At 40.3% G+C, this 25,000-nt stretch overlaps 1 protein-coding gene across 1 annotated transcript in view; it reads right to left on the bottom strand.

The window, feature by feature from the left end:
- BMP1 (bone morphogenetic protein 1) overlaps window positions 1-25,000 on the bottom strand; it is a 340,767-nt gene that overhangs the window by 35,127 nt on the left and 280,640 nt on the right. Inside the window, exon 18 of the mRNA XM_053717959.1 lies at window positions 6,605-6,818. Coding sequence (XP_053573934.1) covers window positions 6,605-6,818 — 214 coding nt within the window. The remainder of the gene's footprint in view (window positions 1-6,604; window positions 6,819-25,000) is intronic.

The following is a 25,000-nucleotide window of genomic DNA, read 5'->3' as shown; positions in this document are numbered from 1 at the left end:
AGAGAAAGGAAAAGCTAAAAGGTGCAGAGGTGACTGAAGTTGTAAAAATAAAATATAATCTGTCTTAAAATGACAGGGAGGGCCGTGGACTCGTCGTATCGTAGAAGAAATCAAATTCATCAGGTAAGCATAAATTTCCTTTTCTTCTACAAGATACGACGAGTCCACAGATTTCATCCTTACTTGTGGGATACAATACCAAAGCAATAAGACACAGATGAAAGGGAGGGACAAGACAGGAACCTAAATGGAAGGCACCACTGCTTGAAGAACTTTTCTCCCAAAAACAGCCTCAGAAGAAGCAAAAGTATAAAATTTGGAAAAAGTATGAAGGGACGACCAAGTCGCAGCCTTACAAATCTGTTCAACAGCCCTAGTAGAATGAGCCGTAATTTTTTCAGGAGGCTGCTGTCCAGCAGTCTCATATGCCAGGCGGATGATACTCCTCAGCCAAAAAGAAAGAGAGGTAGCCGTAGCTTTCTGACCCCTACGCTTACCAGAATAAACAATAAATAATGAAGATGATTGACGGAAATCCTTAGTTGCCTGTAAGTAAAACTTCAAGGCACAGACCACGTCCAGGTTATGTAACAGACGCTCCTTCTTAGAAGAAGGATTAGGACATAAAGAAGGAACAACAATTTCCTGATTAATATTCTTATTTGAAACAACCTTAGGAAGAAATCCAGGTTTGGTACGTAAAACCACCTTATCAGAATGAAAGATAAGGCAAATCACACTAACGCTGAAAGCTCAGAAACTCTTCGAGCAGAAGAAATAGCAACTAAAAACAGAACTTTCCAAGATAACAATTTAATATCTATGGAATGCATGGGTTCAAACGGAACCCCTTGAAGAACTCGAAGAACTAAATTCAAACTCCAAGGAGGAGTAATTGGTCTAAATACAGGCTTAATTCTAGATAGAGCCTGACAAAAAGAATGAGCATCTGGCATATCTGCCAAACGTTTGTGAAGCAAAATCGACAAAGCAGAAATTTGTCCCTGTAAGGAACTAGCTGATAACCCTTTCTCCAATCCATCTTGGAGAAAAGACAGAATCCTGGGAATCCTAACTTTACTCTATGAGTAACCCTTCGATTCACACCAATAAAGATATTTACTCCATATCTTATGATAGATTTTTCTAGTAACAGGCTTTCGAGCCTGTTTCAAAGTATCGATGACCGAATCAGAGAATGCTCACTTAGACAAAAAGCGTTCAATCTCCAAGCAGTCAGCTGCAGAGAACTTAGATTTGGATGTTGGAAAGTACCTTGAATAAGCAGGTCCTGTCTCAAAGGAAGCTTCCACGGTGGCAGAGATGACATGTCCACTAGATCAGCATACCAAGTCCTGCATGGCCACGCAGGCGCTATCAGGATTACTGAAGCTCTCTCCTGTTTGATCCGAGCAATCACGCGTGGAAGGAGAGGAAACTCTGTAACGGCTGCTTATTGAAAAGAATTAGAGAGCATTCCTAAACTCTTTTTTAGCTGCCACTGCTTTCATCTACCGAGTTGCATAAAACAGCATGGAGGCACTGCTTTCCCTACTATACAGTGCTTAAAGGATCTATCAGTGGAGAAGTGCTGTGCTGAGACTAAGAATAGACAAAGAAGTACATTACAGAAGATAAGGTTCTCACTAGAATGTAAAATAAAAAAAATGTTGTTTACTTTAGGACTCGGAGTAAACTAGGACTGTAGTGAGGTTGCAGGTGTTTTGGGAGCCGAGTTGATCATTCCCCAGAGAAAATGTGTACTATAGGGCAGGCAGTATGTATGTGTATATATCTATCTATACCTACCTACATACATACACATACATATATATATATATATATATATGATTAAAAATCAGATAAACCTAATTAAACAGTAGAACAATGAAACAAAACGGCTATAATGTAACAGTTCTCTATAGAGTTAAGAAGTCAAAAAATGGGCAGCTGTATCCCGAAAAGAAGGTGCATTTCCCTGGTACACCTAAATATATCGCAAAGTAAAAACAAGTTAAGTAGTGCTATATGCAGGACTTCAGCTGTATATTCCTGAGGTAGATATGAACCCCTTCAAGATGTCCACTTAATTGATATAGAGTGTGTGTGTATAATATATTCAATGTTTTCTTCTATTCTAATCTAGAACACAGTATTGAGTCTGCAAATAAAGCTTTTGAGTGCTTCCTATTGTCCATAATTGTTTTAGTCTCTTCCCCTCAACATAATTAGCATAATTTAAGTCATCTTCAAGCAAACTGATTCTTAAATGTTGGCATATTTCTAAAAAAACATCAAACAGCAGAGAACAGCAGAGAACTCGAAGAACTAAATTCAAACTCCAAGGAGGAGTAATTGGTCTAAATACAGGCTTAATTCTAGATAGAGCCTGACAAAAAGACTGAGCATCTGGCATATCTGCCAAACGTTTATGAAGCAAAATCGACAAAGCAGAAATTTGTCCCTGTAAGGAACTAGCTGATAACCCTTTCTCCAATCCTTCTTGGAGAAAAGACAGAATCCTGGGAATCCTAACTTTACTCTATGAGTAACCCTTCGATTCACACCAATAAAGATATTTACTCCATATCTTATGATAGATTTTTGTAGTAACAGGCTTTCGAGCCTGTATCAAAGTATCGATGACCGAATCAGAGAATCCTCACTTAGACAAAAAGCGTTCAATCTCCAAGCAGTCAGCTGCAGAGAACTTAGATTTGGATGTTGGAAAGTACCTTGAATAAGCAGGTCCTGTCTCAAAGGAAGCTTCCACGGTGGCAGAGACGACATGTCCACTAGATCCGCATACCAAGTCCTGCATGGCCACGCAGGCGCTATCAGGATTACTGAAGCTCTCTCCTGTTTGATCCGAGTAATCACGCGTGGAAGGAGAGGAAACGGTGGAAACACATAAGATAGGCTGAATGACCAAGGAACCGCCAAGGCTTCTATCAGTTCGGCTTGAGGATCCCTCGACCTGGATACGTATCTTGGAAGCTTGGCATTCTGTCGAGATGCCATCAGAGCCAATTCCGGTCTGCCCCATCGGAGAATCAGAGAGGCAAACACCTCCGGGTGGAGCTCCCACTCCCCCGGATGAAAAGTCTAACGACTTAGAAAATCCGCTTCCCAGTTCTCTACTCCTGGGATGTAGATTGCCGATAGATAGCAAGAGTGGGCCTCCGCCCATCGGATTATCTTTGATACTTCTGTCATTGCTAAGGAGCTCCTTGTTCCCCCCTGATGATTGATATACGCCACAGTCGTGATATTGTCCAACTGGAATCTGATGAATTTGACCGAAGCCAACTGAGGCCACGCCTGAAGCGCATTGAATATTGCTCTCAGTTCCAGAATATTGATTGGAAGTAGAGACTCCACCTGCGTCCAAACACCCTGAGCCTTCAGGGAATTCCAGACTACACCCCAGCCCAGAAGGCTGGCATCCGTTGTCACTATCACCCATGAGGGTCTGCGGAAACAAGTCCCCTGGGACAGATGACCCGGCGACAACCACCAAAGAAGAGAGTCTCTGGTCTCTTGATCCAGATTTATCTGAGGAGATACATTTGCATAGTCCCCACTCCACTGTCCGAGCATGCACAGCTGCAGTGGTCTGAGATGAAACCGAGCAAACGGAATGATATCCATTGCCGCTACAATTAATCCAATTACCTCCATACACTGAGCCACTGATGGCCGAGGAATGGACTGAAGGGCTCGGCAAGTATTTAGAATCTTTGATTTTCTGGCATCCGTTAGAAATATTTTCATGTCTACCGAGTCTATCAGAGTTCCCAAGAAGGGGACCCTTGTCTGTGGAACTAGTGAACTCTTCTCTATGTTCACCTTCCAACCGTGAGTTCTCAGGAAAGACAGGATTGTGTCCATGTGAGATTTTGTCAGATAAGTTGATGCCTGGATCAAAATGTCATCCAGATAATGCGCCACTGCTATGCCTTGCGGTCTGAACCTTTGTGAAGATTCTGGGTGCTGTTGCCAACCCGAAGGGAAGAGCCACAAACTGATGTTTGTCCAGGAAGGCAAACCTTAGAAACTGATGATGATCTTTGTGGATAGGAATATGAAGATATGCATCCTTCAAGTCCACGGTAGTCATATATTGACCCTCCTGGCTAATTGGTAAGATTGTTCGTATAGTCTCCATCTTGAATGATGGAACTCTGAGAAATTTGTTTAGACACTAGAGATCTAAAATGGGTCTGAAAGTTCCCTCTTTTTGGGAACCACGAAAAGATTTGAATAAAACCCCTGCCCCTGTTCCAGTTTTGGAATGGGACAGATTACTCCCATGGTAGAGAGGTCTTTTACACAGCGTAAGAACGCCTCCCTTTTTATCTGGTCTACAGATAATCGTGAAAGATGAAATCTCCCTCTTGGAAGAAAATCCTTGAATTCCAGTTGATACCCGTGGGTCACTATTTCCAGTGCCCAAGGGTCTTTAAAATCTCTTGCCCAAGCCTGAGAAAGAAAGAAAGTCTGCCCCCTACTAGATCCAGTCCCGGATCGGGGGCCGCCCCTTCATGCTGTCTTTGTAGCAGCAGCTGGTTTCTTGGATTGTTTACCTTAATTCGAAGTCTGATTGGGTCTCCAGACTGACTTGGATTGAGCAAAATTCCCTTCCTGCTTTGCGGAGTAAGAGGAAGCAGAGGGTCCTCCTTTAAAGTTTCGAAAGGAACGAAAATTATTTTGTTTACCCCTCATCTTAACAGATTTATCCTGAGGTAGGGCATGGCCTTTACCTCCAATGTCAGAAATGATTTCCTTCAATTCAGGCCCAAATAGGGTCTTACCTTTAAAAGGAATAGCTAAAAGCTTAGATTTTGATGACACATCAGCAGACCAAGACTTGAGCCATAACGCTCTGCGCGCTAAAATGGCAAATCCTGCATTTTTCGCCGCTAATTTAGCAATTTGAAAAGCAGCATCAGTAATAAAAGAATTAGCTAGCTTGAGAGCCTTAATTCTATCCAAAATGTCATCTAATGGAGTCTCAACCTTCAGAGACTCTTCTAGAGCATCATAGAACAATGAGATTCCTCAATGTCAGACATGTTGAACAGACTAGTAATAACCACAATAGTCATTAAACACTTTATTTATTGCTTTAAACAAATTTTTGAGATATGTGTACTGCGCCTTTAAGAAATAAAAAAGCACACAATTTTTCCAAAACTGCTTCAAAAACGTTAATTTGCTCTAAAAATTAACTGTAGCTAATTAATGGCTCCAAAAATTATTGCACCCCAAGAGTAAGGGGAGAAATTAACCTCTAAAAGGAACTTAAGTCATAAATATGTTAAATTTTACAAAAAATACCCCCTGTACTTACACCAGTACTACAACTACCCCATCACTCGTCAGAATCTGGCAGTGGCACTGGACTAGCAAATGTCCTTTAAAATGGGGCAGTCTGCTGTATTGTTTCCCCTTAATGTGTTTCCAATGTCTAAATTGTTTCTTTAGATTTATTTTTCTATATGAAATAGCTGGTTTTGTTCTTTGAAATCACAACCCATTAAAATGTTTTGAACTTGCAGGGAAATCAGATTTCCTTATGTTATCACTTTGTGTACACACATCCTTATTTATATTATATCTATCTGTATACGAAAGCCCAATACTTAGGCCCGATATTCAAAGCATCAAAAGACAAGAAACTGCCTTTCTGGTCTCACAGTCCATCAATCTGTCAATATATTCAAATAAAAGGGGTGGACCCGCCAAATTCCCCCAGACTGGCAATGTGTTTCCCATGATATATAGGGGTTAAGTAGTGCAGGGATTATTGTGGTGGGCTATTGGCGGTATAGGAGTTAAGTAGTGTAGGGGGTGTTTCCAGTTGGGGTATTGGTGGTAAAGGGGTTAAATAGTGTGGGGTTATTGCGGTGGGCTATTGGAGGTTTAGAGGTTAAGTAGTGTAGGGTTCGTTTGCAGTGGTGTGTTATGTCGGTTTAGGGGTATATAGGTATATTTATTAGGCTTGAGGCTATATATCTAAAAGGAGATCTTTTACATTGCCAATGTCGGTGCCGATGCTGCTTGGAATATTTTGCCAGCATTGTCACCCATTGTGATGTATAGTAAAATGCCTCTCAGCAATGCTGCCTTTAAAAAGAGTAATGTCGGCACTTTTGAATATTTTGCCGACATTCTTGACATTGCATTGGATTCCTTTTGAATACATTGCTGCCTTGCATCATTGGGGCCTTAGAGAGAACAATTGAAAATTAACATATTATTGTCTATCTCTCCTACCTCCCACTGGAAGTGTAATTTCTTATGCTGGTTATGTTTACACAGCTTTTTTCTATAGCCTATACTTAAGTATAGAAAATAAACTTTCCGTATAGGTAAGGATGCCACAGGTAAAATCCGATATTTTAAATGCAGATATAAAAGGTAAAGAAGCTATTTGTAAACAATTTAATACACTCCAGCAGGTAAAAATGGATCATTGAGAATAAATTAAAGGATTAAAAAATGTAGGTTAATCTAATTTATAAATAAGAAAAAGTGTGCAGATATACAAAGTAACAGAAATACTATGTCTTGTAGTTCCATATTACTATACTGAACTCACCTGATGAAAACTCTCCAAGGAATCCTCGCTTCTGCACAGAGTTGTCCGACACAAACTTAAGGAACATTGAGCTGGTATTCGAAATCACTGGATCTGGTAATTTATTGCCGCAGAAACGTGACAGAACAGGAGATTGGGCATCTAAGCCAGAAAAAACTTCAACATGATCGTACTGGCACTCTTGGTGGGACTCCAGATCCAGCTCGTTCACAGTCTGATGTAGATAGAAGGGAGAGTAAAATGGAGAACAAAAATAAAAATCAGCATAACACAACATAATTATGGCTAAGAATAAACAGTGAACAAGGAGAAAGTTCCTTTATTTGCCTGCAGCTTATGCCGCGCTGAGCTCCTCCTGCTCCCCAGGTAGAACGCTATTTTATCAGTGAGGTGACGTTAGCCAATAGCATGCTAGCGATACAGCATAATGCCAAAAGGGCCGCACAGCAATTGGCTAAGAGGTGGAAACATCACCTCACTGAAAAAATAGCATTCTGCCGTCGGCAGCCTGGAGGCGGTCAGCCCGACACATGTTGCAGACAAGTAAAGGAACTTTCAGCATGAAGTATTTTATACTTCATGACTGAAAGTCCCCTTTATATGTAGCACTGGCAAATCCTAGTGTTTCACAAATTTACCATCACTTTAAGAAGCAGTTGGAGAAATGAGAAACAGAAATGTGGGAAAACCCATTGTACATATACATTAAAGTAACATTAAATTCAAAAACATCCATAAAATGTTTGAAAGTACAGTAAAAAGCAAAATGAAACTTTCAGAATTGAGATAGAATATTTAGTTTTAATCAACTTTCCAGTTATTCTTATTACCAAGTTTACTTTGTTCTCTTGGTATCTTTGGTTGACAAGAAATATGTATGTGAACCAATAAGCAGCTTGCTCCCCACAAAAAATACCAAAAGTACGAAGTCAATTAGAGAGAAAAAAAAATGTATTCAAAAGTTATTTAAAATTGTATGCTGCATCTGAAAAACATAATTTATTCGTACCTGATAAATTCATTTATTTCTTGACAAGGTGAGTCCACGAATCATTTTAATTATTGTTGGGAATATAACAGGAGGAGGCAAAGAGCACCACAGCAAAAGCTGTTAAATACCACTCCCCCTACCCACAATCCCCAGTCATTCGACCAAAGGGAAAGGAGAAAGGAAGTTATCTAAATTGCAGAGGTGCCTGAAGTTTACAGAAAAGCAAACTGTCTGAAAAACAGGGCAGGCCGTGGACTCACCGTGTCAAGAAAGAAAGAAAGAAATTTATCAGGTAAAAATAAATTGTTTTCTTTCTAATGACACGGTGAGTCCACGGATTATCTTAATTACTGTTGGGAACCAATACCCAAGCTAGAGGACACGGATGATAAGGGAGGGACAAGACAGTTAACCTAAACAGAAGGCACCACTGCTTGAAGAACCTTTCTCCCAAAAGAAGCCTCTGCTGAAGCAAAAGTATCAAATTTGAAAAAATTTAGAAAAAGTATGCAAAGATGACCAAGACGCAGCCTTGCAAAGCTGATCTACAGAAGCTCCATTTTTGAAAGCCCAAGAAGATGAAACAGCCCTCGTGGAATCAGGAGGCTGCTGACCAGCAGTCTCATATGCCAAGCGAATAACTGTCATATACTCTCTGCTCATTCTACAAATATTTCCTATTCATCTCAGCATATAATTCATATGAGTTTTTTTTTGTTCATTGTAGCTTTATTCCGTATTGGCTATTTCTACTTGTACATATAATTTTGTCTTATTCTCTTTAAGAAGGTTGTACCTCCCATTGCTCTCCTTATAAAAGCCTCTCCACACTTTACCTCATTGCTTGGTAATTCTAAACCTACCTTGCAGTTCCCAGCCACTTCTTTTGCAAGGCTTCAGTTTTCTGACTGCTCTCTAATCAGCTGTTTGTCGACAAGTTGTCTGAACCTCGTTTTGGTTCTAGTGGTGACGTCACACACCATCAGTCTCAGTCCGTGAGCTTGATCAGCCGGAGCTGCAGCACACTCAAACCATTCAGAGTGTCCCCTCCTTGATTCAGCTACGACGACTAATAAGGGATCATCTTTAACCCCTTAATGACAACTGACGTACCAGGTACGTCATGCATTAACAAGCAGTTAATGACAATGGACGTACCTGGTACGTCAGTTGTCTAACAGAGTGCTGGAAGTGATCACAATCACTTCCAGCAGCTCTGAGGGTATTGCAGTGATGCCTCGATATGGAGGCATCCTGCAATACCCCTTTACAAGCCTCCGATGCAGAGAGAGCCACTCTGTGGCCCTCTCTGCACCGGTAGTGATGGTGCCTTTGTCCGGTGGGAGGAGGGAGCGCGTGTGCACGTTGGTGCGCGTGCATGTGAACGCATTAGCCACACTGACACCAATGAAGGAAGGGGGAAAAAAAAAAGTTAAAAAAAAAGTTAATTTTTTTTTTTTTTTTTTTTTTTTTTTTTACATATAAAAGGATCTGGGAGGGGGGCTGCTACACTACAGAAATAATTAAATATACAAATAAAAGTTATAAATAAAATTTAAATAGTTTGGTTTGTGGGGCCAAACTGGGTACTGGCAGACAGCTGCCAGTACCCAAGATGGCGATAATTAGGTAGGGGAGAGGGTTAGAGAGCTGGAGGGGGGGATCAGGGAGGTTGGTGCTAAGGCAGGGGTCCATCACAACTAAAATATTTTATAATTTTTATTTAAAAACAAAACAAAAAAAACCTCTTATTTAGTACTGGCAGACTTTCTGCCAGTACTTAAGATGGCGGTAACAATTGTGGGGTGGGGGAGGGAAGAGAGCTGTTTGGGAGGGATCAGGGGGTGGGATGTGTCAGGTGGGAGGCTGATCTCTAAAATTAACCCTGCAAGCTCCCTACAAGCTACCTAATTTAACCCCTTCACTGCTGGGCATAATTCACGTGTGGTGCGCAGCAGCATTTAGCGGCCTTCTAATTACCAAAAAGCAACGCCAAAGCCATATAAGTCTGCTATTTCTGAACAAAGGGGATCCCAGAGAAGCTTTTAAAACAATTTCTGCCATAATAGCACAAGCTGTTTGTAAATAATTTCAGTGAGAAACCTAAAATTGTGAAAAATTTAAAGTTTTTTTTTTTTATTTGCTCGCATTTGGTGGTGAAATGGTGGCATAAAATATACCAAAATGGGCCTAGATCAATACTTGGGGTTGTCTACTACACTAAAGCTAAAATTAACCCTACAAGCTCCCTAATTAACCCCTTCACTCCTGGGCATAAAACGTGTGGTGCACAGCGGCATTTAGCGGCCTTCTAATTACCAAAAAGCAACCACAAAGCCATATGAGTCTGTTATTTCTGAAAAAGGGGATCCCAGAGAAGCATTTACAACCATTTGTGCCATAATTGCGGAAGCTGTTTGTAAATAATTTCAGTGGGAAACCTAAAGTTTTTGACAAAATTTGTGAAAAAGTGAACTTTTTTTTTTTATCGCATTTGGCGGTGAAATGGTGGCATGAAATATACCAAAATGGGCCTAGATCAAAAATTTGGGATGTCTTCTAAAACAAAATATATACATGTCAAGGGATATTCAGGTATTCCTGACAGATATCAGGGTTCCAAAGTAACTAGCGCCCATTTTGAAAAAAAGTGGTTTGGAAATAGCAAAGTGCTACTTGTATTTATTGCCCCATAAATTGCAAAAAAAGCAAAGAACATGTAAACATTGGGTATTTCTAAACTCAGGACAAAATTTATAAACTATTTAGCATGGGTGTTTTTTGGTGATTGTAGATGTGTAACAGATTTTGGGGGTCAAAGTTAGAAAAAGTGTGTTTTTTTTCCATTTTTTCCTCATATTTTATCATTTTTTTTTTAGTAAATTATAAGATATGATGAAAATAATGGTATCCTTAGAAAGTCCATTTAATGACGAGAAAAACGGTATATAATATGTGTGGGTACAGTGAACGAGTAAGAGGAAAATTACAGCTAAACGCAAACACTGCAGAAATGTAAAAATAGCCATTGTCATTAAGGGTAAGAAAATTGAAAAATGGTCCGGTCATTAAGGGGTTAAATAAAAAGAACTTTGACACCATTTGAGAGTATTACCAAGCGTTTAAAAGAAAAGTCATGGACCCAGCAGAATTGCTAAATCACGTCCAAACATTTAAACAGATAGAAAGTCTTACTGCACTTCAGCAAGAAAACATAGCACTAAAGAATTATATCAATGAAAGAATTGAGTTTGTTAAACAATCTGACACCCACTCAAACCCTCATCCTAGTCCTCCTGAAAAAAATTCTGGTGATTGTAGGGAATACAGAGAATTTAAAAATGCCTGTTTACTCTATTTTACCCTTAAACCCAAAACTTACCCTACAGATCATACAAAAGTACTTACCACCATCTCAAACTTGAGAGGAGAACCCTGTGTATTGGGTGTATGGGCTAATACTTATTTTGAATCTAACAATACGATATTGCATTCCCTTAATAATTTTTTTAAAGCTATGGCTCTGTTGTATGAGGATCCTCAAACAGCTGACTGCTGAAACAGCTATGAGGTCACTTAAGCAACATAAAAAAACAGTCGAAGATTATATCACCGACTTTAAACGTTGGGCCAAAGGTCTCTCAGACCCACTCAAAGACGAATTGGCCAGGTTAGATCTAACCGACACATTAGATGAACTGATGTCATTAAGTATCACTCTAGACAGACGCATTAGAGAGAAGAGACTAGAGAAACAACATTCAGACTTTCCTTCAAAGAAATCAGAAATGCCTATAACACCTAGTACTTACCCCAAATATTCAATTAAATCTACATCTGAACCTATGGAATTAGGATTCCTCAGAGGGCCACTATCCCAATAAGAGAAGTTAAGAAGACGCACTGTAAACCTGTGCATGTACTGTGGAGCGCCTGAGCACTCAGTGAAAGACTGTCCCTTACTAAAACAAAGGAAGGGTAAGAACACCAATATATCTACATGTTTCTCCACACAAGTAAAACATGCTACTAACTGTATTCTCCCTATTCTTTTGCAGTGGGAGGATCAACGTATCAAGACACAAGTGATGATAGTTTCTGGTGCCAGCTTTAATTAAATAGATTCTGATTTCACGTTAAACAATAAAATACCACTGATAAAAAAGAAAATTCCTGTTCCTCTGCGCTTTATTGATGGTAAAGAAATATCCTCTGGGCCTATCCTTTACCACATCATACCTCTCCGCATCACTACAGGGCATTCACATACTGAATTTGTAACTTTTGACGTCATCCCTTCACCACTTCATCCTATTATTTTAGGCATAACTTGGCTTACTTTACATGATCCATCCATTACATGGTCCAGCACACAAGTAGATTTTAACTCTGAATATTGCAAAAACACTTGCTACACACATTCCCAGTTACTACTTACTTCAACCCCCTCAATCCCACCAGACTATAAACATTTTTCGGATGTTTTTGATAAGAAACAAAAAAATCTGAAAATCTTCCACCACATAGGAAATACGATTGTCCAATTGGCTTACTCCCTGGAATTAATATCCCTTAGGGACACGTATCTTAAGAATACCTTAAGATGTATCTACAGGAAAATCTAAAAAAAGGTTTTATTCGCCCTTCCACATCACCTGCTGGAGCGAGTATATTTTTTTGTTAGAAACAAAGATCAAACTCTCAGACCCATAGTTGATTACCGGAAATTAAACAAACGTACGATAGAAAAACGATATCCTTTACCAAACTAGATTTGAGGGGTGCGTATAATCTCATAAGCATAAAAGCTGGTCATGAATGGCTCACAGCGTTTCGTACCCGCTACGGGTTATATGAATACACCGTGATGCCATTCGGGCTTTGTAATGCCCCCGCCACTTTTCAGTACCTGATTAATGATATCTTTAAAGATCTATTGGACCTTTTCCTGGCGATTTATCTAGACAACATATTAATCTATTCAAAGACACTTAATGACCTTATAAAACATGTCAGTGTTTTTCTATCTAGGTTACGTGAAAACTCTCTATATGTTAAACTGGAAAAATGTATCTTTCATGCCAAAGAGATCACATTCCTGGGTTATACCATAACCTCTGAAGGAATTAACATGGAAAACGATAAAATTACTGCTATCAAAAATGGGCCTATTCCAACTACCATAAAACAAGTTCAGAGGTTTATGGGTTTTGCGAATTTTTATAGAAAATTCATTAGACATTTTGCTAAACTTACAAGACCCCTAACTAACCTAATGAGGTCTACTGTTAAGTTCCAATGGAATTCAGAGGCTTAAGCAGCATTTGACAACTTAAAGAATAAGTTCACATCTGCTCCAATTTTGAGGTTCATACTGGAGGTCGATGCTTCAAATTCAGCAATTGGAGCCATTCTTTCTCAAAGAAATTCGCTGACAGAACCTCTTCACCCAGTTGCTTACTTTTCTCGAGTTCTTACCTCTGCTGAGGAGAACTACCTAATAGGGGAAAAAGAACTGTTGGCCATAAAATGTTCCTTAGAACATTGGCGACATCTTTTAGAAGGAACTTCAAACCCAGTTCTAATTTATACTGATCATAAAAATTTACAGTATTTGAAAAGCAACCGAACCTTAACCTCTCGTCAGGTCCAGTGGAACCTATTCTTCACTAGATTTAATTATTTATTTATCTACAGACCAGCCCAGAAAAACAAAAAAGCCGATGCTCTCTCAAGACAGTTCGATGACACAAAACATCCTCAAGTCCAAACTCCTCTCATACCACTTGAACATTTTGTTGGATTTATCACGGAACGTAACAACCTTTTTAAGGAAAACCAATTCGCTGACACATCTTTACCAACATCTATCCTAAACCTCCACGATGATGGCCTCTACTACCATGACAAACAACTTTATGTACCTCCTTCTTTAAGGAATAAGACACTCCAATCCTTCCATGACTCTCCAGTAACAGGACACCCAGGCATTAATAAAACCCAGGAATTACTCAAACTCTTCTTTTGGTGGCCGCATATGAATAAGGATATTGAAGAATATGTCTCCACATGTAAGATTTGCTCAACTGCAAAAAAGGATAAAAGAGCTCTCTACGGACAACTAATTAACCTACCTACGCCAGATAGACCTTGGCAAGATATTGCCTTAGATTTCATTGTGGATTTACCAATATCCAACAAAAACAACACGATAATGGTTGTTGTAGACCTGTTCAGCAAAACGGTACACTTTGTACCACATCACAAATTACCCACTGCTTCAGAGACTGTCCAACTCATCTCTGTTTTTAGACTCCATGGTCTCCCGAGGTCTATCACTTCTGATGGAGGGTCACAATTCACCAGTAAATTCTGGTCCCACCTTTGCCGCATAGTAAACATTTCAAAAAGATTAACAACGTTGTTTAATCCTCAAAGTAATGGCCAAACCGAAAAAACTAATCAGTGGTTAGAACAATATTTGCAATGTTTTCCCTCTGCCAGACAAGACAATTGGTTTACCTTGTTGGCTTACGTTGAGTTCTCTTTCAACAACATTGTCCATACTTCTACGAAACTAACCCCGTTTTAACATTAATTACGGATTCCATCCGACCTTTCATTGGAACTCTACGACCAACACCGACTGTCCTATGGTGAATGATCTCATAAACACTATCTCAGATTCCTTTGCTCTTGTTAAGGACAACACAATTCATTCAAAAAGTTTACATAAGACTTACTACGATAAACATAGAACACCCTCTCCAAATTACTCCATCAGAGATTAGGTTTGGTTGTCGACTCGCAATTTAAAGTTGTCATGCCCTTCCAAGAATTTGTTCTCTACCTATGTGGGTCCATTCCCTGTTACCCGAATAGTAAACCCTAATGCGGTTACTCTTTAACTACCTCAATCAATGAAATCACACCCTACATTTCATGTCTCTTTATTAAAGCCGTACAGACAACTACGTGACTTTGAGGTAACTGTTCCTATCGTTCCCATCTATCCGGACTCTACTCTCGACTATGAAGTTCATTCCATCATTGACTCTCGTAGACATCGGGGTCAACTCCAGTATTTGATCCACTGGAAAGGTTTTTCAGCCAAGGAGGATACCTGGGATCCTGCCTTGAACCTGTCGGCTCCTAGGTTGGTTGCCAAATTCCATCGTAGGCACCCTGATAGGCCAGCTCCGGATCCTCAGAGTTGATCCTTGAGGGGGGGGGGGTCCTGTCATATACTCTCAGCTCATTCTACAAATATTTCCTATTCATCTCCGCATATAATTCATATGAGCTTTTTTTTGTTCATTGTAGCTTTATTCCGTATTGGCTATTTCTACTTGTACATATAATTTTGTCTTATTCTCTTTAAGAAGGTTGTACTGCCCATTGCTCTCCTTATAAAAGCCTCTCCACACTTAACCTCATTGCTTGGTAATTCTAAACCTACCTTGGAGTTCCCAGCCACTTCGTTTGCAAGGCTTCAGTTTTCTGACTGCTCTCTAATCAGCTGTTTTTCGACAAGTTGTCTCAGCCTCGTTTTGGTTCTAGCATTGACGTCGCACACCATCAGTCTCAGTCCGTGAGCTCGATCAGCCGGAGCTGCAGCACGCTCAAACCATTCAGAGTGTCCCCTCCTTGATTCAGCTACGACTACTACTAAGGGATCATCTTTAAATAAAAAGAACTTTGACACCATTTGACAATAACACTCCTCAACCAACAAGAAAGAGAAGTAGCCGTAGCTTTCTTACCCTTACGCTTCCCAGAAAAGACAACAAATAAAGAAGAAGACTGGCAAAAATCCTTAGTTGCCTGCAAATAATATTTCAATGCATGAACCACATCCAGGTTGTGCAACAAAACGCTCCTTATGAGAAGAAGGATTAGGACACAAAGAAGGAACAACAATCTCAATTAATATTCTTATCAGAAAGAACCTTGGGAAGAAAACCCAAGGCAGTATGCAGAACTACCTTAGAGTGAAAAATAAGAAAAGGCGATTCATACTGTAAGGCTGAAAGCTCTGAAACTCTTCAAGCCGAAGAAATAGCCACCAGAAACAAAACCTTCCAAGATAACATCTTAATATCCAAAGAATGCATAGGTTTAAACAGAGCCAGTTGAAGGACTCTAAGAACCAAATTAAGAGTCCGAGGTGGAGAAGTAGACTTAAACACAGGCCGAATTCTAACCAAGGCCTGACAAAAAAAAATGAACATCTGGCACATCTGCCAGGTGCTTGTGCAATAAAATAGATAAAGCAGAAATTTGACCCTTCAGGGTACTAGCAGCTAAACCTCTCTCGTAAACCCTCCTGGAGAAAAGACAAAATCCTAGGAATTCTAACTCTACTCCACGATTAGCCTTTGGATTCACACCAATACAAATATTTATGCCAAATCTTATAATAAATATTCCTAGTCACAGGCTTACGAGCCTGAATCATAGTCTCAATGACAGACCACGCTTAGAAAGAATCAAGCATTCAATCTCCAAACAGTCAGCTTCAGAGAAACGAGATTTGGATAAAGGAAGGGACCCTGCAAAAGCAGGTCCTTCCTTAATGGAAGACGCCAAGGTGGAAGGGAAGACATCTCCACCAGATCTGCAAACCAGATTCTGTAAGGCCACGCCGGAGCAATGAGAATTACTGATGCCCTCTCTTGTTTGACCTGAGGATCCTTTAACCTCGATCCATACATCGGGAGCTTGGCATTCTGACGAGATGCCATGAGATCCAACTCCGGCTGCCCCCAACTGAGAATCAAGCTGGAAAACACATCTGAATGAAGTTCCCACTCCCCTGGATGAAAAGCCTGTCTGCTCAAAAAATCTGCTTCCCAATTATCCACCCCTGGAATATGGATAGCAGACAGACAACAGTTGTGAATCTCCGCCCACTGAATAATCTTGGCTACCTCTGTCATGGCCAAGGAACTGCGAGTTCCTCCCTGATGATTGATGTAAGCCACTGACGTTATGCTGTCAGACTGAAACCTGATAAACTGGGTTGAAGCTAGCTGAGGCCAGGCTAGAAGAGCATTGAAAATTGTTCTCAGTTCCAAAACATTTATTGGATGAACCGACTCCTCCCGAGTCCATAGACCCCGATCCCTTAATGAACCCCAGCCCAGCAAACTAGCATCCGTGGTTACAATCACCCAGGCAGGTCTGTGAAAGCAAGTTCCCTGAGATAGAAGATCCTGAGATAACCACCATGGAAGAGAATCTCTGGACATCTGATCTAGAACAATCTTTGGAGATAGATCCGCATAATCCCCGTTCCACTGCCTGAGCAAGCATAACTGCAGAGATCTGAGATGGAACCGAGCAAACAAAATGATGTCCATGACTGAAACCATCAGACCAATAACCTCCATGCACTGAGCCACTGACGGCCGAGGAAGGGGCTGAAGAGCAAGACACATATTGAAAATCTTTGACTTTCTTGCTTCTGTCAGAACAATTTTCATCTCTAGAGAATCTATAATTGTCCCGAAAAATACCTCTCTTGTAGCCGGAATTAAGGAACTTTTTCCTGAATTCACCTTCCAACCGTGGGAGCGCAGAAAAGATGGCGCCTGAACTAGAATGTCATCCAGATAAGGAGCCACTACAACACCCTTCAATCGAAGCACCGCCAACAATGCTCCCAGGACCTTTGAAAAAAATTCAGGGAGCTGTTGCCAGACCAAAACGAAGAGCTACAAACTGAAAATGTTTGTGTAGCTAGAAATGCAAATCTTAGGAACCTGTGATGATCCCTGTGAATGGGTATATGCAGATACGCATCCTTTAGATCCACTGTGGACATGAACTGACCCTCCTGAACCAAAGGAAGAATGGAACAAATAGTTTCCATCTTGAAAGACGGAACCCTGAGAAACTCGTTTACTCTCTTGAGATCTAAAATAGGTCTCAAAGTTCCCTCCTTTTTGGGAACGACTAAGAGATTAGAATAAAAACCCAGACCCTGTTCCTGAACCGGAGCAGGAACTATTATCTGGTTTACAGATTACCTGGAGAGAAGAAACCTGCCTCTGGGAGGAAAATTCTTGAACTCCGGTATGTAACCCTGGGACACGATATCTACCACCCAGGGATCCTGAACATCTCGAACCCAAGCTTGAACGAAGAAAGAGTCTGCCCCCACAAGATCCATTCCCTAATCGGGGGCAGACCCTTCATGCTGATTTTGAGTCAGCAACAGGCTTCCTGGACTGCTTCCCCTTATTCCAAGACTGATTTGACTTCCAAGATTGCTTGGACTGTTCCTGTTTGGAGGAAGAAGCGGAAGATTTAAAAGAGAAGTTACAAAGGAACGAAAATTACTATGCCGACCCTTCTGTTTATTTCTTTTATCCTGAGGAAGAGAATGCCCCTTCCCTCCTGTAATATCAGAAATAATCTCAGCCAAACCTAGCCCAAACAAGGTCTTACCCTTGTAAGGAATAGACAAAAGCTTAGACTTAGAGGACACATCCGCAGACCAAGATTTTAACCATAAAGCTCTGCAAGCTAAAATGGCAAAACCAGAAAATTTAGCTCCCAATTTGATGACCTGTAGAGAAGCATCTGCAATAAAGCAATTAGCCAGAGGAGTAAGAGGAGTATCAGATAATGCATCAAACCAATATGTGGCCGCACTAATAACCATAGCAATACATGCAGCCGGTTGCCATTGATACCCCTGGTGAACATAAATCTTTTAAGCAAAGCTTCCAACTTCTTATCCATAGGATCTTTAAAGGAACAGCTGTCATCAATAGGAATAGTGGTCCTCTTGGTCAGAGTCGAAACTGCTCCCTCCACCTTAGGAACCATCTGCCAATATTCCTTAATAGAATCAGCAATAGGAAACATCTTCCTAAAAATTGGAGAAGGGGAAAAAGGAATTCCAGGCTTCTCCCATTCTCGTGCAATGGTATAGGATCTGGTCTGGTATAGGAAAAACTTCCACCGAGGAAGGACATCAAAAAACATATTAAGTTTACTAGATGTCTTAGGAATAACCATGACTGACGCCTCATAGTCATTCAAGGTAGCTAAAACCTCCTTGAGTAACAAACGGAGGTGCTCCAGCTTAAACCTAAAGGAAACAACCTCAGGTTCAGAAGAAGGATTTACACTATCAGAATCTGAGATCTCACCCTCAGATGCTACTGAAGTCTCTTCCGCCTCAGACTTATTAGAAGAAACAATAGACACAATTGCAACAGAATCAGAAACCTTATACTTCCTCTCGCGCTTCCCCTGTAACATAGGAAAAGCAGACAAAGCCTCAGATACAGCCGAGTATATATGGGTAGCCATATCCTGCAATGAAACACAAGGCACTGCAGAAGATTGGGACGTATGAGGAGAAAGCTGGGGATTAGCCAGAACAGGAGACTCCTGAACAACATCCACCCTAGACAATAAAGGCTCAGAATCAAAAAGTATATCCTTGTAATGTAATGTTCTCTCAATACAAGAGGAACAAAAAGGAATAGGAGGCTCAACATTAGTATTTAAACATAGAGAACAAGCACCAGCTTGCAGGGCCTCTTGGTCCATCTTATTCCAAAGGAAAAAACCTTAATCAATAAAAAAATTCTAAGTTCAAATCAGAATTTTAATGAAACAAAAAAAGTTATTGTCCCTTTAAATTTTAAACAGACTTTTTTTTTTTAAACTAGAAAATCCTTAAATAAAATGCACAATAAACTTTGCAGCAACAATTTTTCACAAAATGAATGCAGAAAGAGACACAAACGTTATAGTCCCTGAAATTCAGACAGAAACTTAAATATAAACAGAGCAACAGCCTATCTGACCTCCTTGCTCCCGGAAACAAAGTCAGAAAATGATCCGGACCCCCATACAGCGGCACCGGAGAGAATGCTGAACCCCCTCTGAGGAGCTATGCAACAGAGCTGCAACATCCAGGAACAACAGGAAACAGCTAAAATGGCGCCAAAAAAACGCCCTTGCTATTTCAGATAAGCCCGCCTACTGTGGGCGTGGCCTAACAAACCTCCCGGTAGCCATTAACACACAAACAAAAAACATGTACACCAAAGTGAAAACCTAATAAACTGAACCAAACATCCCCAGTGCCTGCAAAACTGCCATACAATAAACCGTTAACATAGAAGGCTGATTGTATATTTAGACAGAATTAACTGTCAAAGTGCCAAATTCTCCTATATCAAAACAGGGAAAGAAATAGGAACTTACCTCAAAAATCTGTCCGGCAGCAGGAAGCTCACTTGGTATGAGAGGGGCTTCCTACCTCACATGGACCTGTGGAAAAAAAGAAAAGGCTGAGTAAACTTACTCAAACTTTCAACTAAGGGCAGCATGAAATTACTTGGGAGGCCCATTGGGGATTATACCCCACAAGTTCCCAAATGCTTAAAAGTCACCACTTGCTCTACTGAGGAGACTGACATGGACTAAGGCTAAACCCCAAAGAAAACCAGAGCAAACTTGCTCTGCTTAAAAAATAAACTCTTTATTGACAACTAACTTTACCCCTCCTTGCAACTGATACAAGCAAAGAGAATGACTGGGGATTGTGGGTAGGGGGAGTGGTATTTAACAGCTTTTGCTGTGGTGCTCTTTGCCTCCTCCTGCTGGTCAGGAGTGATATTCCCAACAGTAATTAAGATGATCCGTGGATTTACTGTGTCATTAGAAAGAAATGTACTTTTGACCGTGCGTGTTATTTTACGATGCCTAGAGGGACAATAATGTAAATTAATTGCATTCAGGCTTTTCCTGTAATTTACCTCTGAAGTATGGAACAGTTTTTACCTAACCCTGTTACATACTAGTTATCAAAAAGTTATTGAAGACAGATTTAAAGAAAAAATAATCCTTTATTCAAAAGACAGGGAATTCAGCACACAAAGAAAATGAATAAACTTAAAATAGTTTTATATATACATAAACATACACAGGTGGCCTCTCGGTTTAAAATAAGGTTAAAATAAGGGCAGGCCAGTAGGTGGAGCTGTCCGCTTGTGTTGCAGCAAAGATATGCAAGCCAAGCAGGCTGAAATTAATCAGTGTAACCTGACCTGAGCTATCTAGCAGCTTTCAAAGGAACAAGATTTAGCAGCCACTTTCCTTTTATCTCCCTGCCCAGCTGCTTGAAGGTCAGGGTGTCTATAAATCAGTCCAGACTGGAATACATAAAATAGCTGCAGACCCGATATTATCTAACATGCTAACAATGCAGAGAACTGTTTGCACAAAAATGCAAGAAAAAAATGTGTTGTGTGATTTTATTAGGTTTATAATGCTGTTTAGCAAATGTTTTTGTTCATTAAACTTGGTTATATATATTCTGTGTTGTGTGATTATTTTATTAGGTTTATAATGCTGTTTAGCATTTAAAGTCTTCATTTCAAAGCTTTAAAAATTGTATTAGGTGTTACTTATGTCAATTTTGGGAGGGGCCTGGAACCTAACTCACTCACTTCCCATTTACTTACACTATAAACTAGGTTTAAATTTACAACGGTTTCTATTTAGAACCAAATCCTTCTGGAACACCTAACCCCAGCGTAAACTGATGATATATATATCTCCACATCTGCTTCTCTGGACAGCCTCATGCAGCACACCACCATCAAAAAAATATAAATTATGACTTACCAGATAATTTCCATTCCTTCGATACAGGGAGAGTCCACAGCTGCATTCATTACTTGGGGGAATACAGAACCTGGCCACCAGGAGGAGGCAAAGATACCCCAGCCAAAGGCTTAAATACCTCCCTCACCCCCCAGTCATTCTGCCGAGGGAACAAGGAACAGTAGGAAAAATATCAGGGTGAAAAAGGTTATAGAAGAGAACAAAATAAAGTTAGGGCCGCCCATCGGAGAACACAGGCGGGAGCTGTGGACTCTCCCTGTATCGAAGGAATGGAAATGATCTGGTAAGTCATAATTTATATTTTCCTTCTAAATATAGGGAGAGTCCACAGCTGCATTCATTACTTGTGGGAACTAATACCCAAGCTACAGAGGACACTGAATGCTAACGGGCGGGCAAAAGGAGGCGGCACAAATCTGAGGGCACCACAGCCTGCAACCAACCCATTCTCCTGAAGCTGTTCACCTCCTGTAATTACCTTATATCTAAGCCTCAGCAGACTGCCCCTTATTTCAGTTCTTTTGACAGACTTGCATTTAATTAAATCGGTGCTCACTCCTTGGTAAATTCACGTGCATGAGCTCAATGTTACCTATATGAAACACGTGAACTAATGCCCTCTAGTGGTGAAAAACTATCAAAACGCATTTAGATTAGAGGCGGCCTTCAAAGTCTAAGAAATTAGCATATGAACCTCCTAGGTTTAGCTTTCAACTAAAAATACCAAGAGAACAAAGCAAAATTGGTAATAAAAGTAAATTGGAAAGTTGTTTACAATGACATGCCCTATTTGAAACATGAAAGTTTTTTTTTGGACTTGACTGTCCCTTTGGCTTTGGCTGGTGTGTCTGTCTCCACCTGGTGGCCAGGTTCTGTATTCCCACATATAATGAATACAGTTGTGGACTCTCCCCGTATTTAGAAGGAAAGATAAATGGATTCTAACCATAAAAATATGTGGAGACGTCTCCTTTAAAAGATAAAGAGCACAAATGCATAAATAAAGTCAATAAAAATACTGAAAAATCTCTGATTATCACTAGGGAAAACCTGCAACACCACTACCAGAGGGCAACCCCAACACTTTTAGAAGGGACCCGGTTGCCATAGTATTAGTTTGTGGATGCAGTAATCCCTAAACATCTGCAAAGTGCATATCAAATCAGTATTTAAAATCAAGCCATGAGGAAGTCCCTCGCAAGGAAGGGTATGAAATGTGCGTGGGCAATCTTTGAAGAGACGCTGCCTGAGAAAATAAGTTTGTCTGATCTGGCTACACTCTGGTGGGACGCCACTGAGGTGTAAGTTTGTGTCTAATTGGAAACTCGATACACAAGGACATTGAATAAAGATCCTGTGAGTACAAGATATAATGTTGCAAATTGAATATGAGCTACATCACACACTCTTCTGATACACCTTTGATCTATTAAGTTTTTGGTCTGAAAGGTATTTGCCTGTTTGGCAAAAAGACTGTCGGTTACTTTGGTGATTTATGCCATGGATTAAAGTGTAAACAGTGTTTTCTATTCACTCTGTCTTGTTTAGATTGCAGCCAAGTGTACTTTGTTCTGGATATCATACCAATTCCAACAGAAACTAATTGAGATTGGCCAAACAATTCAGTGGTTCTATAGTTCTATGTACCCTACATAATGTGTACAGGTGGAATCTCATCATGATTTATTCATGCCGCTGACCTGATGATTTTCAGCAGTAACAACTCATATGTGTATCATTGTTAGACAAACTTTTTTTTAAAATACTGATTTGATATGCACTTTGCAAATCTTTAGGGATTACTGCATAGATCCACAAACTAATACTATGGCAATGTGTCCCTTCTAAAAGTGTTGGGGTTGCCCTCTGGTAGTGATGTTGCAGGTTTTCCTTACAGATAATCTGAGAGCTTGTTCAGTATTGTATTGACTTTATTTATGCATTTGGGCTGTATATATCCACATGTGCTTCTCTAGACACAACACCATCAAAATAGATAAATAGATTCTAACCATAAAAATATGTGGAGATATCTCCTTTAAATGACAAAGGGCCCAACATGGAAGGGAACTACACTCCAAGACCGGACCAGGTACACATCCTGTGACTCAGCAACATCCAGCCCTGGGTGCTAAATAGCACTCCAAAAAAGCTGTGATGTCACCAGAGCCACAGGCAGTTAACCCCAGTCCGGAATGGGTGCAAGAAACAAGGGGGATTACAAACAAAAAGTAATACAACACATAGAAATACCCAGCACTCACCAGCTAGCTCACAGCTAAGATAATGTTATTTTTTTCTGGTGACATCACAGCTTTTATGGAGTGCTATTTAGCACCCAGGGCTGGATGTTGCTGAGTCACAGGATGTGTACCTGGTCCGGTCTTGGAGTGCAGTTCCCTTCCATGTTTTGTATTTTCTCTGGGTGATTACATCCACCTGTGCACCCATTCTTTGTTCTCAGTCTGTTTTTGTGAGCTCGCATGATGGTGTGGCTGTGTTAGGGACTCAGGCAGTGGAAAGGACCTTGACGTGGTGCCTGAGCTTTCCCATTTGGCCAGATGCAGTAACTAACCTTTCCAGTTGTGATTTTATCTTAGCTGTGAGCTAGCTGGTGAGTGCTGGGTGTTTCTATGTGTTGTATTACTTTTTGTTTGTAATCCCCTTTGTTTCTTGCACCCATTCCGGACTGGGGTTAACTGCCTGTGGCTCTGGTGACATCACAGCTTTTTTGGAGTGCTATTTAGCACCCAGGGCTGAATGTTGCCGAGTCACAGGATGTGTACCTGGTCCGGTCTTGGAGTGCAGATCCCTTCCATGTTTTGTATTTTCTCTGGGTGATTACATCCACCTGTGCACCCCTTCTTTGTTCTCAGTCTGTTTGGCTTTGTGAGCTCGCATGATGGTGTGGCTGTGTTAGGGACTCAGGCAGTGGAAAGGACCTTGACGTGGTGCCTGAGCTTTCCCATTTGGCCAGATGCGGTAACTAACCTTTCCAGTTGTGATTTTATCTTAGCTGTGAGCTAGCTGGTGAGTGCTGGGTGTTTCTATGTGTTGTATTACTTTTTGTTTGTAATCCCCCTCGTTTCTTGCACCCATTCCGGACTGGGGTTAACTGTCTGTGGCTCTGGTGACATCACAGCTTTTTTGGAGTGCTATTTAGCACCCAGGGCTGGATGTTGCTGAGTCGCAGGACGTGCAGTGAGGTCAGAGGCTGGTGAGGCAATGATACACAGAGAAACAGAAACACATACATTTTATATATATAATAATATATAATAATATATATATATATACAAAATATATACTAATATATATATATATATACAGTATATATATATATATATACTAATATAAATATATATATATATATATATATATATATATATATATATATATATATATACATACATACATACACACACACACACACATATACATATACACTCTCACTAGCTCTCTCTCACACTCAGTCAGCTTTCTCTCACACTATCTCTCTCACAGTCCCTCTCACAATCCATCTAACACTCCCTCTTACATGCAGGGGCAGTGATCTTCATCAGCTTTTAAACAAGCACCCCAGAAGATGCCCCAAGATTATTTAGAAAATGAGCAGAAGAAAAGGGGTTATCAGGTTATCCTAGCATACTTTTGCATAAAAAATTGCTAACATTTTAAATGCAAGTCCCTTTAATTGTTTTCTATTTTGCAATGACATCACACACAGAGGTATACATTAGCTAGGTCAG

The sequence above is a fragment of the Bombina bombina genome, chromosome 6, assembly GCF_027579735.1.
Source record: "Bombina bombina isolate aBomBom1 chromosome 6, aBomBom1.pri, whole genome shotgun sequence".
NCBI lineage: Eukaryota > Metazoa > Chordata > Amphibia > Anura > Bombinatoridae > Bombina > Bombina bombina.
This window is presented reverse-complemented; position numbering and strand designations above follow the sequence as displayed.